The following is a 14,045-nucleotide window of genomic DNA, read 5'->3' on the forward strand; positions in this document are numbered from 1 at the left end:
TAGTCTGATTACAAACAACCAAAGCACAGAGTCAACAACTCACATCTGCTCACACACACTCAGTCTTACAACTTAATTGGTTTGGGATTTACAAGTTCACACGATCGTCTGTCAGCAAAACAGGACCCAAAGTTCAACATAGATGCAAAGTATTTGTTAAGCCTCCACCCACACCTTTTTGGCAGGAAAAACACGCTGAGATCATCAAAACACAAGATGAGTGTGAATTACTTTTGTACATTTATATTTGTAAATGGATGAAGTGTTTTTTGGAATCGAGCTCTGGACTACGCAGTAAGTCTCTGAAGAGCTGTGTTGAGAAACACAGACCCTAATCAAAACAAGATCCATGGCGAAACATGAACGAGGTCAGCCAACTTAAAAAAAAAATAAAAACACACACAACAGCACTGAGTACAATTGTTCCCAAAGGAGGAGTTGGTTAGTATCTGGAAAATTAGTTCAGACCGATCACGTGACTTTCAAAAGATGGACTCTGGTGCCCTCTACTGTGCAGAAAGTTGATCTCAGCTGAGACAGATGGTCGACAAGATAAACAAAGCCTCTTCTCTCTGTTCTGTCCTACAGTACCTCCCATCTCAAATGCTGGTGAAGTTCATGACCGACATTGCCCGGGGGATGGAGTACCTCAGCAGCAAGAACTTCATCCACAGAGACCTCGCCGCACGCAACTGCATGTAAGCACAATCGCAGCTTCTGCTTTTTACGTCTCACTTCCTGGACCGTGTGCTCCATTTCTTTTTTTATCCATCACAAAGATGTTGAAGCTGGCTTTCTAAAAGAAGTCAAACTAGACCATGTGCAAAGATCTTGACAATCTCTCAATGACAACAATCAAGTTCAACATATCTTGTATCATTTTCTGTAGGAATATCATGTCATTTTGATGTTGAATTTTAAGTGAAAGCTGTTTAAATTAAGGATGTCACAATTAACAGAATTAAAAATCACGGTTAATTAATTGTAAAGATCCCCCAATACCATCACTTTCCAGAAAAGATTCTCATGCACAGAACAAAAACAAGGTTACTGAACACCCGCCTGTCACCGCTTGTGTTGCTTTTTCTTTCCATGCAGCTGGAGAGGAAAGAAAAGCTGGAAAGTATGGCAGAGGAAGTCAAGTCAACTTTATATACACACAGGTCCTCAGGGAAAATTATTGCATCAAATAATAAAATCTACTTACACTCAAACAGGAGTATCCAATAAAATCAGCAATAAAAACTATTAAAATTAAAAATTAAAAAAGGAAAACAATACCTAAAAAGATTCTTCAGTAATTAAAAATGCACAAAAGTAACAACACTACAAAAAATATGATCATTCAAATAAATCACAAAAAGAAATAAAATCATGTTTAGCCATTTAAATACTATTGAACCAGGAATAAAGGAGTTTTTTTTAGTTTGTTAATCTTAAAGCTCGCGGTGTTGTGTTTCGAAATTCACTATTCAGGTTCAAAATAAGTATTTTAAAATATTTTTGTGATGTAGTTTCCAGAAAGAAGCCTCCCACACCCAGTTAAAGGTCCTGTAGCCTTTCCATCTGTTTTCTCTGAGAGAAATCCAGTTTATATGTAAAATGATTTAGTGGTGATTAGACTCTTTTGTTACTATATTATCTTAGAAAGATCAGAGGGCGGGGATCTGAGCGGAGGCCTGTGTGTGTGTGTGTGTGTGTGTGTGGGAATGTTGATGTGAACATTTTTTTGTTTTGTTTTGGGGTTTTTTTGGGGTTTTTTTGTTGCTGATTTTTGCTGTGGTTATGGCCAATTTTGGTTAAAATTAAACAACTGTTTGCAGAACACCTCTTTTTACTAGATGCTTCTTTTCCACACATCCTTCCAGGCGTTAACAATAGAAAAAAATAAAATTTATAAGTACTGGTCACATGATTTTATAAATTCATAGTGTCATGACATTATTTAACGTGACATAATGATCAGAATCATCAGAAAAAGAAAACTTTATTAATCCCTGGAGTGAAAGTGAATTGTTCTAGCAGCAAAAACAGAAAACAAGGGCTGAAAAGACAAACAATAATAATAAAAATAAAAAAAAATCATGACAATCGTAATACAATTATTTCTATACCAATAATCGTACCAAGAAAATCTAGAATTGTGACATCCTTAGTTCCAATAAATGTGAAGTAGGAGAAACTAAATTAAAACTGTTGTTTTTCTAAATGCACGGCCCTGTAACACGTTGGTCTTTCCGTTTCAGGTTGAATGAGAATATGAACGTATGTGTGGCCGACTTTGGCCTCTCCAAGAAGATCTACAACGGTGACTACTACAGGCAGGGACGGATCTCCAAGATGCCTGTTAAATGGATCGCCATCGAAAGCTTGGCAGACCGCGTCTACACCACGAAGAGTGATGTGGTCAGTTCCCTTATGAATGAATCCGTGTGCATCCTTTTGCATGTGTTTATATTTGTCACAGGCTGCAAACCTGGCTGTTCCTTGAATGGAATCATTTCTGTAAAAGACTTCAAGTATGCAGTACTGAGTAAGAATTTTAATGTTCCCCCAGCTGTATTCTACTGTCTGTCGGCTGTTTTGTCGACGTTTCAGCTTCGCTGCAGGAAGAAACTTTGGCCCACTCATGATGTGGGACATCTGTTCACATGGCTGAGTAAACAGATTCATCACTGACAGTACAAAATGAGAGCAAAGTTAGATGTGTTACTGTGTTAAATGTGATAAAAAAAGGGAGGTGTTCTTAGAAGAGAGATGCTCCTGCTCCAAGTGCATTTGGCAGCTTGTTAGATAATTATGGAACCTGAAATAATTGAAACTGTAGGGATGATAGTACCAGATGACATTCCTGAGATGAACACAGTGGTCTACAAGTCTTAAACTTGAATGACTGCAGTCTGTTTTTAGTGAATTAAATCTAAGTTAAATGATGCATGCTATTTTTGGCTGATGTGTTCCCATGTTCTGGAGCATCTGTAGGGTTTCGCTGCTAGAAGACCCCTGCAGGAGTTGAGGCAAGAGATAACCATGGCCTGAACCAGGAGTTTGGTGGCGTTCTGCCTCAAATGACCAGACACTTTGGTTTTTTGCAACCTTTGCTGGGATGATAATTACAGTGGGGTTAAAGGACTCGGTATTACAATCCCTCATTGGTCAGCACTAGCTTGATGATGGCATTAGCCCCTTGATAAAGTAGCTTCAATTGACCAGTGCTACATGTCATGAGTTTTGTACCCCAGCTTCATCGGGCGTTAAGACCATTTGCACACCTGAGCCGAAGCCGGGCCATCGCAGGCTGATTAGACCAGAATATGGGTTGCATTGTGAGGACATGGTCGTTTAGCAGTCCATACAGCTCCTTTTAGTGGTGGTGGTGAGTTCTTTGACAATCTTCTGCCGAGCCTGACCTGTAAAACCTACAGTGGTGGACGTGTGGTGGTGTCGTGGACGTATTCACACACATCACCTGCAGCCCACCTCCACCAGGCACACCTTCTCCTTCTATCTCCATTCCTCTGTCTCAGCTGCTATCTCAGCATATAACAGCTCTTTCCTTTCGAATGCCTCCCATGACTGTGAGCATGATAATGAGGGTGTAGCAGCACTGAACCACAGGACTTGGTCAGGATTTAAGTCTTTGGTGGAGGCCATTACCAGCAGGTCTGCATGGAGACGACATTGTGTTGGATGGAATGAATGGCAGGGATGACCAATAGCTCAGTTATAGATGGGTTTAGTTGCAGGTGGTATTCCTTCATCCATGCAGATATGTCGGAAAGATAAGTAATAAATATGAAATGACAGGTACTGTTGGATATAATTTGCATAGCAGTGATATGAGAAGTTGTGCAAGAAAACAAAATAAAGTGGTGTTTCAAAGAGAAGAGTCCCAGTATCGAGCCTTGAGGCGCTCAGGTGATGGGGCATAAGCAAAAGTCCTTGTTACGCCATTTTGAAAGAAAGCCAAGTGAGATACAGTCCAAGCTACGTGTGTGCCATGCTAGTAGTTTACAGATAGTAGGATGCTGTGATTTACCTTGACATTCATCCAAGATTTTGACACTTAAAGAAAGGTTAAGCTAACAGTGACAGTCATATTTTGACCAAGAACCAGCCAAGCACATACAACAGATAGACCTTTTATAAAATAAATTATGCTTAAATAGTCCTCCACCAAGTAAAAACAACACTGTGTAAAGTTTCATTGCCACCGTGCAAACCTACAAGTGGAGAGAGGTAGTAAAAAAAACAGATTTGGTTTTGGAAGTCTACAGTCTCCATGATGGTGTAGTTCACCCAGCTGTGAAATGTTTGCTTTGTTTATCTCTCAAACTGATTTCTGGCTTATTGAAGATGTCATTCTGATGTTTTAGCTGGTAGTAAAACGCAGTAAGAATAGTTTGACCAACATCTGCAACATATATCAGCTGTAGCAGATGGAAATATCATTTCATGCATATTTTCAGGGCCTGAGTGTTCATGCATGTGAGAGTGCACGGTAAAATAGTGTAAGCACTGAAAATTATGGACATTCTTTTGTGCTTGCTCACACAGTTGGATGTTGAAAACCCTGGACACACACAGCTGTGCTATTTTTCCAAAGCACGTGTTTGATCTGTGCAGTTTCATATTTGACTGGTGTATAAAAGCTGCTAAACGCTTCCTTCTTTGTCTTTCTGTGCTATTTCCATCTCTGGTCTTCTGTCTCGATCCTTTCTTTCTCTTAGTGGTCGTTTGGAGTCACCATGTGGGAAATCGCCACAAGGGGACAGACGCCGTACCCAGGAGTGGAAAACAGTGAGATTTATGATTACCTGAGACAAGGAAACCGTCTCAAACAGCCCCCAGACTGTTTGGACTGCATGTAAGTTTTAGATCCCTCACAAAACACACTCCACTGATGATGAAACTTTGCCCCCCCGACCCATTTTCCATGTTTCCTAAAGATTTTCTACCAAAGAATGTAGTAGAAAATTGGCGACATAAGGTTTTATGACTATCATATTATAATTTGCTCATCCTTTCCAGCTATGCTCTGATGTTCTCCTGCTGGCTGCTGAGCCCAAAGGATCGTCCATCATTTGAATCCCTGCGCTGCGAGTTGGAAAAAGCCCTCGAGGATCTTCCGGATCCCCAGGACCCTGACGAAATTCTTTACGTCAACATGGACGAATCCTCCATGGAGCTTGGCGCTGTAGGTGGCCGTGACCCCGTTGGGGGTCTGTCCCCTTTCTGCTTGAAAGCTCTAGACTCTGTGACCACAGTGGAGGTCCACCAACCCAACCGTTACGTCCTCTGTCCACAACACGAGTCCAGTAGAGCCCTCTCTGACTCCCTGGAGAGTCTGGACATGCCAGTGTCGTCCTCCACAGCCACACTGCCTCTGCAACCGTCCTGCCACTCAACACCTAACCCCACCCCAGCTCCCACCCCCACCGTCGAGCTGCTGGAGGACAGGGACGGAGCCAGGAAAATGCTCTGGCAGTAATGTTGTTTCTCCTAAAAAATGACAGGATTGATCACTGCCAGTCCAAGAACAACACCCAGCCTCCTACAGCCTCTTTCTACTGACTATAAGAAACTGTACATGCCTCCCTATATTTGTTTTTGCACAAATACGTACACACAGCTGAAGGCATTCCAAGGAAGTGACAGATTCTGACTCTACCTATTGTCTCTACCCCTTGTCTTTTATGATGAGCACATTAACTAAACAAGTGTAATTTTTGACTTGCTGCAACACTGCAGCACAATCAGGGAGATGAATTTAAAGTCTCATGCGGCAAAGTGACTAAGCTAAAGAACAAAACACCTTTAACCTCTTTGTGAAACCAGCACAGACACTGCCAGACTGAACTCCAGCTGAGCATGCTCAGATGGAGATGGAGAAGCCCCACCCATCCCTGTAACGGTTGTAAAAGGGTCAAAACTTAAAGGTGCAGTGTGTAACAAAATCGATGCTGAATTATAGAAAATTATAATACATCATTAAAAGCTTTCTACTGGTACCTAATCACTTTACTAAAATAGCTTATGTTTTTATTCTCTAAGAATGAACCATTTATATCTACTGTACATGCCATGAGTACACATACATAGTGTCATATTTGTGTTTTTACTACGAAGTCTCTGAATGGACAAACAAATCATTGTGAAGTGGGAACCCACTGAGCTTTAAAACTGCAGTGCTTGCTTTATTTATTAGGTGCTAGGGCACCATTTGGGATAAGTAACATTACAGATGTACACACTGTTGACGTAGATACCTGTGGTGCAGTCATGGCTGCACCTGTGGCCACTGGATCCACTTACAGATGGTATTTGAAGTAGTTTCTGTGCCCATCTTTACCACTAGATGGCAATAATTCTTACACACTGCACCTGTAAAGGAAGCTTAGTTTTTTCCCTCTCCTCCAGAAAAAAAATGAGGTTATTCAGCTAATTCTCACAAAAGAACAAATTAGAAAATGTAGCTTATCATCACATTACGTTAAACATTTATTAGATGCTTCTCAGTGGGGAACCTCCATCCTCCAGGGGTTTTACTGTTAATTCTGCTTTGAGCCGTTTACTGAGCACACAAGACAACTCTTTTTCTCTGACAGACACTTGTGCAGATCCTGATCTATACATCATTACAATAACTCAGGAACCAAAGACTCTACAGGGGCAGCAATTCTGCTTAAAGAAGGTACAAGCAATCAGAGGTTCTGGTAGATGGACAGAGGGTTGGTACGGATACGATACGACACAAACTGTGGGATCTGGGATGAGTTCCTCATCCTTGCTTTTGTCTGAAGCACAGTGTTATGACACATTTTGTATTTTTTATGCTGATTTTTATATTTCTACAACTTTGCACTAATGTTTTTATATCTTTTGGGGTTTTATCATGTGTTTTGAATATTTCCTGAACGTTCTGCCTCATCAGAACTGTTCATGTGACGATTTGCATATTCATCATGTTAGAGAAGAAAGCCTGAGAAAACACTGCAGAGCCTTAAAGGGGATTTTCTGTAAATGAACAAACACCTTAACGACTGGGAAACAGGATCAACCACATCAGCCTGCCACTCATGTTCTGGGATATCGAGGTTTTGCACTGTAAATAGGAGTCTGTTACCAACAGCATCGAGGAGGATGTAGCAACTAAAAATGGAGCTTCTGCTTCCAGGAAGTTGAATTATGCATGCACTTATTTTTTATGTGTATATATAAATATAAATACAGTATATTTGTCTTAGTTCATTAGTAAGTCATCAGAGTAGGCTTGACCATGTTTCTGCACATATTTTGGGAGAAGAGAACTTCAGTGAGGCGCTGTGTTTTGTTTTATTTTCTTGTAATCATCAAAGGTACTTAGAGTAAAAAAAAAACATACACATTAGTAGGATATGCTAGTAACATGAATGAATTTCCATGTTAAGGTAAAGTGTTGCAATAGCTTTGGTACTATGTTCCTACATGGTGAACCATAGAAAGTGGTGCTGAGACTGAGGTGCTGGTCTAAGTTCATTTTGGAGCATTTTGGTCAAACATCTTCCGGAAGAAAAAAAAAAAGAAATTCCATCTTTTTTCCACTCACATCAGCCTTAAATTGTAAATTTCCCAACTTTACCAAGTGCCTTCAAAGAGCCAGTATTTAGCCTTACACTCGCTGTGAGTATGGATTGCAATTATCCTGGTCTTTTTTGTTTTCTAACTTTGAGCGGATTGTGCTGTAATTGCTTGTGTATTGTCTCTGTCATGATGTGTAAATGAATTTTCTACAGTTCAAACAGTATTTTGCATAAGAAATAAATGAGTTAATTCAAGAACATGAGCTGTGAGGCAGACAGTTAATTCTTGTTTTTATTACTTCAGTTAACCAGGAGATGATGAGTTAACATGAACTTAATAAGAAATAAAATCAGCAAACATTTCAATGCTTAGAGCTGAACATATTTGTGATCTCAGAAGTGGATGTAGGAGATCAGCATGTTGCCTTCCATCTCCAACTTGTCAATCTCAGTGAAGGGCATGCGGTGGGAGAAGTCAAGCAAGTGTTGTCCATTTACGAAGACCTTGAAACATTGGGTCCCAAAACGAATCGACATCTGAGAAACAGAAAGAAAACTCATTCACAAAACATCAAAACACAGAAATAAAAGTGCAGGACAGACTGCTTACATCAAAGTACTGTCCCTCTATGAAGGGATTCACGCTGAGCTCTCTTTCCTCCTTTCCCCAGCTTTTTCCAATGAAGCTGTTTCGCACCACAGTGCCTTCTTTCGCCCTGGGGTTCAGGTGGAAGGCGATGTCTCGAGATTTGCTCACCACAAAGTCGATGCGCATACTGTAATACCAGGCTGTCTGTTAGCTGTCATGTCAAAACGAAACAATTATGTCAACATGCACAGTGGTAAGTAAACCCACACCTGTCCGCTCCATGAGGCACCATGCCTCTGATGATGATGGTCCTCTTAGGGCACATTCCTCCTGGGATCTTGCTGGAGTAGGGCAAGGTCTTAAAATGCACACAAAAAAACATCAGATGTTTCATGAAATAAGAAATAATATGAATAGTTGTTTCATTAGAGGCTGATAACAGACGTCCTAATATGAGTCCTTTCACAAAGACTATGTTTCCTCATCGGTTACCATCACCTTGAATATGTTCATGAACTAAAACATTTAGTAAAGTTAAGATCTAAAACGATATCAGTCTTTCGATGGTTTTCACTAGAAAGAACTAGCTGCTGTTCCTCTCTATGACCAGCAGAGGGCAGTAAGCACAGGCGATTCCAACTAGTTCCAATGGAAAACTCTAAAAATAAATATATAGAAATAGAAGAGGGCCTCACAAGCAGTGATATTAGACTTGAAACCTATGAAGGCTACAAAAAAAAAAAGAAAAAAACAAATAATCACCACAATGAGGCGTCACCCACTTCAAGTACCTGCCTTGATAACATCGCTGCAGTGCAAAAGTGTGTGTGGGAAATTTCACTCACCGGATTGTAGACTGGCTTCCCACCCATACACTATAACCAGAAGAAGAAACAAGACATTTAGGTGAGTATAGCAGACTTGTTTTTTATTTTATTTTATTTTAGTTTATTTTTAAAATTTATTTAAAGGACATAAATTGCTGAGCAGTTCTCACCGGCAGGTGTGATCCTGGGAATCCTCCCGGCTTATTAAATGAATAAATAAAGATGAAAAAATGGATGAATAAGCACATTATATTCAAATATTTTTGTTGAAATTACAAATACCTGACTGTTTTACAAAGTAAATAACAAACTGATAATATTTCATACCCCAATACAGCCTCCGGGGCCTCCAGGGTGTCCACCCTGCAGAGAAGTCCATGTTTCAGCAACATTTTGTACAACTTGTACTGAAGTTTTATTGTACATTTGCCCAAATGATGAATGGAGCCAAAACCAAAGAGCAGAACAGGAGGTCTTTCCGGCCCAGAGCAATAACCTGCTGTGACTGTTAATACTAACAATGACTAATTTCCTTTAGGAAATAAAAAGACATTTAATTCAACTTTATATTAATGTTTTTAATCCAGATCCTTCTACTTGTCCCCATGCCACCTCTTCGATATCCTTCCTGAATATCAGTCAGTGTCAGTAAAATAACTTTATTTATTCTGAAATACTTTCAGCAGCACTCTAAGGAAAGTAAACACAAATACACAAATGACATACCCCCACGCCACATCCTGGGAATCCTCCCTGCAGAGAGACCACCAACACATGCCACGTTAACCATCAGCTGCTCTCAACTTTCAAGTATTTTCCCAGCAAAGCCCAAATCTGCAAGTTTCCCAGACTTGAGAACTCACTCCTAAGACATTGATGGTCTGGATGCAAACATCTCCTGCAACATGTATTCCATGAATTTTCTCCACAGGGATACGGTGTGAGAATGTGAAGAAGTCCTTCCCGTTGACTTTAATCTGCAACGAAATGGAGTCAAATGTGAAGCAGAGAGTTTCATTACTTGTCCTGTCATATAAAAACAACTGATCTAAAGTTTACAGTGTGTACGTCTGATTGGTCGGACCTGGTAGTTCTGTGTTGTGACTATGATGAGCATCTCGAAGGCCTGACGCTTGCTGAAAGGCATTTTGCGGATCTTCTCCTGTTGCCCCCAGGATCCATCCTGGCGTGAGTTAAAGACCACCTTGTCCCAGCCATCAAATCGAGGGTTGAAGTGCAGGGCGATATCGCTGGACTCAGACTCACCACAGATCAGGTTAACAAAGAACCTGTAAAACACATCAGGGGAACCATTGTGTGACAGAGTCCTGCAGAATCTGATAACAGTGCAGGGTGGGCCAAGTAAAAAAAAACTCGAGGATGTGGTAAAAAGGAGGAAAAACTCTCTGCTTGTAAACAACATCATGAATAAGTCAAGTGTGGGAACTGTGTACTTTGTTGGCTAATTTTTGGGAAATCAGATCAATGAAAAGAGGAGGGACAAATGATGAAAAATGGGTCTGTGTTTTATAGATTTTGCACAGAAATTAACTCCACCCTGACTGGGATTACACAAGGCGTGTCCTCAGCATTCACATGGAGTCAGAAAGTTTGCATAAGAGATTAATCACGCCTCAGTGAGTGGAAGTGATTCATTTCCCTACAGAGAAACATGCTGATTTAACACTAAACACACTAAGCACACTGGTAAACTCACCTTGTGATATCCTCAGGAATGGACCCCTGGATGTAGATGGACATCCCTTCCCTCACGCCTCCATAAATAGGCCCAAGGTAGGGAATTATCTGTAACATGCTCAAAAATAAGCAGCCATGCTAAAAACAAAATCTTCCTAAATAACTCAGTAGATCAGCAATTCATCCTTTTCTATTAGTAGAAAAAATCCTAAACGTTCATGTAAAATGTGATTAAATGCATCATTTTCTCGTAAGTATGCAAGATTACAGCTAATGCCTAATTTCCAACTTTGGTCTCTAAGCAGGTAAATTCCCAAACGTTTGGCTTGTCCTACCACTTCTACCGTCATCGCTTTCATTGTTGTCATGAGCAAAAATACTCTTTAAACTTTTAGTGTCAAAGAAAATATTCTTGGAACCCACCTCCCCCTAAAAAATCTCTTTCTTACATTTTATTAGGTTGCAGAATGATTCCACAATAAAATAAATAAATACATAAAAAAAATTGATATCCTCCCAATTTTTTTCACAATATATTTATTAACTAAGCTTTGGTGGTGGTAATATCATCTTCCTCTTTATCGATCAGCAGCAGACATGTAATTAAAAGTGTGCATCATTACTGTATTTTACTGTGGAGGTTTTTTTTTGTTTGTTTGTTTTTTGCTGTTTTGTTTTGGTTTTTTTTAAGCTTAGCCAAGGATAATAACAGCATTAAAGGTTTAAATTCAGGTAAATAAACCAAAAAAAAGCAAAAAAATTAGGCCTGGATTCAAACATCAAAGTCCTACAACAGCACAAAGTTTCTTCAAAACTATTTTTCTTTTAAGAAAGTCAAGCATCCTCAGTGCAGCTAATATATCTAAAGAATTTAGGTTTAAACCTGAAAGCGTTAGTAGTGATAACATCAAAGTTACACCTGCTTCTTTGCTAAATAACATCATCTCTTTTTCCTGCTGCAGCAGAGCAGCCTTCATCACATCCTCAGAGCTGCAGCAGGGATGTGCAGATACTTACGGGGGAGTAGACCGGCTGGTAGCCTGCAGGAGCAACAAAAGTCATGGCAGCAGAGGATGAGGAGAAACCACAGATGCAAGCTCTGCTGGGTGCCTTGTTTTATACACTGTTGAGGGAGGGGCCAAGTTGGCTGGCGTCCCAGGGCTGCACCACCTTTGCCCTCAGAGAGGAGTGGCACCACGAGGGCAACAAACGTTCATTCTTCACCATAGTGAATAAAGCATTCATGTTACTTGAAGTAGAACGAAGGTTAAGGGTTTTAATAAATGTTGGGATTTTCCAACACTGTTGCCACGTAATTCAAATGCAGCATGATTATGATCCACAATGGCTAAAACTAAACAACTAGAATGTTTTTCATCATTGTTGGTGGAAATCTGGTGGTCTTTGTGGGAAACATGATCTCTGTCAAGCACAGCAGTTACCTGGTTTCATCTCCCACACCCTCATTTCTTCAGAAAAAGTCCAGGCAAGGTTTCGGTTGAAGGGAAACAAAGGTTGCCGTAATCTAACAATCAGGAAATTATGATTTTGTTTAAATATAACTTACTGCACTGAGGCAGTAGATTAGTCAAAAGCCTGGTTGAGAACATAAATTGACAGAAATCTTCGGCCAACAAAAGAAGTCACAGTATTGAACTGGTTGAACTGGAAGTTCTGATTTACACCCATTTATTTTTCATGATTGATCAAACTAAACTTCAGCCAAAAACCTGAACATGAACTCCGATATTAAGAAGCTGAGTTATAACCTGTCAGGTGTTACATGCATGACGACGTCCCTTAAGCCGTCTCTCTGTTCTCACCTTGAACAGGAGCCAAAAACCTGATGAGGCTCAGCCTGCAGTTCAACCCCTCACTGCATCTGGAGGCCTTCTTCTCCGCTCTCTGATTGGGTGAATGTAGTAAGGTTGTGGATCTAGTTTTTTTTTTATTTGTTTTGTTTGGACACACCAGGTGTCACCTATACCTGTTTTAAATCCTTCTATTTAGAAAAGTTATCTAGGATTTATGTCCTTTTTTAAAGTTAAGATTTGTTAATTATATTTTTTTAATTTATTTAGTCCCATCACAAAGTCTCTTTTTAATTTTGTGGTTGTAGTGTTGCTCCCTTCATATCAAGCATTATTTAGACTTAGACGCATGAAGGATTTATACTCTGAGGAACTAAGTTTAATTTATAGAATTGTATCAGAGCAAAGAAGAAAGACTTTGGATTAAAAAGAAATATTATGGGGAGTTAGGTTATGATGAATGATTTAATTCCAATATATTATTGAATACTGTGGAAACTTGATGTATTTTTGCTCATTTGTAGAAAGACTGAGATACTTGTCCCTCAGAAAAATAACTAATTTTAAAATCCTACATGCTGTGTGAAACTCTTAGAAGTGACAGAAAACACCACTTACACATATTAACTAAATTATCTACAGGTCCAAGTAAAAATTAAATTAAAGAGGTGCAGAATAATAATGACCCAACACCCAACAAACAAGAAATCAAGACCAGAGTCTTTCAAACCAGCACATTTCCAGTTTAAACTGGTGTGCCAGCTGAGAAAGAATGAATGAATGAATTATTATCATTGCACAATAATTACATCAATAATCATTGGAAGTGAAATTCTTAGATCCCAGGCTCTCCTAACAAAGCTAAAAAGAATATAAACCACATGAAAACAGTCAAACACAAAAAGCAAAAACACTACAAATAAGTTATACAATAAAATATATAATAAGCAATAAAATGATGCTGTTATTTAAAGGTGTGTTGCTGCTGACAGCATTTAGAAGTCTTATGTTCTGCGGTATGAAGCTGTCCCTGAGCTGGTGGGACGGGCTTGAATGCTGCGAAACTGTCGGCCAGATGGTAGCAGACAAAACAGTGTGTGACTGGGGTGGCTGGGGTCCTTAATGGTTTTGGTGGCCTTCCTCCAACACCGCTGGGTGTAGAAGTCCTCCATGGATGGCAGGACTGTCCCAGTGATGTGCTGAGCAGTTTTCACCACCCTCTGTAGAGCCTTGTGGTGGAGGTGGAGCAGCTGCTGTACCAGGCAGTGATGCAGCCAGTCAGGATACTCTCTATGGTGCATCTATAAAAGTTGCAGAGTATCCTTGAGTCCATGTTGAGCCTCTGTACCCTGCGGAGGAAGAAGAGCCTCTGTCTGGCTGACTTTGTAATAAAGTCAGTGTGATGAGTCCTCACTGATGTGGACCCCAAGGAACCTGAAGCTGTTGACTCTTTCCACCGTAGACCGTTGATGGAAATTGGGGGCATGTTCCTCCCTCTGCCTCCTCCTGAAGTCCACAATCAGTTCCTTAGTTTTGTTGACGTTAAGATGGAGATTGT

The 14,045-nt window shown here is 40.1% G+C and overlaps 2 protein-coding genes across 3 annotated transcripts in view; one reads left to right on the plus strand and one right to left on the minus strand.

Annotated features, from left to right (window-relative positions):
• The window catches only part of LOC121645713 (tyrosine-protein kinase receptor UFO), a 32,111-nt gene extending 24,682 nt beyond the window's left edge, over window positions 1-7,429 (plus strand). For both annotated transcript variants that reach the window (XM_041994342.1, XM_041994343.1), the window contains exons 17-20: window positions 589-698; window positions 2,247-2,406; window positions 4,731-4,867; window positions 5,032-7,429. In XM_041994342.1, the coding sequence (XP_041850276.1) occupies window positions 589-698; window positions 2,247-2,406; window positions 4,731-4,867; window positions 5,032-5,491 (867 nt within the window). In that variant the 3' untranslated portion in view covers window positions 5,492-7,429. The remainder of the gene's footprint in view (window positions 1-588; window positions 699-2,246; window positions 2,407-4,730; window positions 4,868-5,031) is intronic.
• Window positions 7,430-7,836: 407 nt separating this feature from the next.
• LOC121645720 (galectin-4-like) lies at window positions 7,837-11,810 on the minus strand. The gene is made up of 11 exons (XM_041994352.1): window positions 11,694-11,810; window positions 10,696-10,784; window positions 10,063-10,267; window positions 9,842-9,955; window positions 9,705-9,731; window positions 9,306-9,341; window positions 9,149-9,178; window positions 8,997-9,026; window positions 8,421-8,509; window positions 8,173-8,338; window positions 7,837-8,099 (listed from the first exon to the last, which is right to left on the minus strand). Exons 1-11 carry the CDS (start codon window positions 11,736-11,738, stop codon window positions 7,956-7,958), a joined length of 975 nt encoding a protein of 324 aa, XP_041850286.1. The 5' UTR covers window positions 11,739-11,810; the 3' UTR covers window positions 7,837-7,955.
• Window positions 11,811-14,045: the final 2,235 nt, after the last annotated feature.

This window comes from Melanotaenia boesemani, chromosome 9 (assembly GCF_017639745.1).
Source record: "Melanotaenia boesemani isolate fMelBoe1 chromosome 9, fMelBoe1.pri, whole genome shotgun sequence".
NCBI lineage: Eukaryota > Metazoa > Chordata > Actinopteri > Atheriniformes > Melanotaeniidae > Melanotaenia > Melanotaenia boesemani.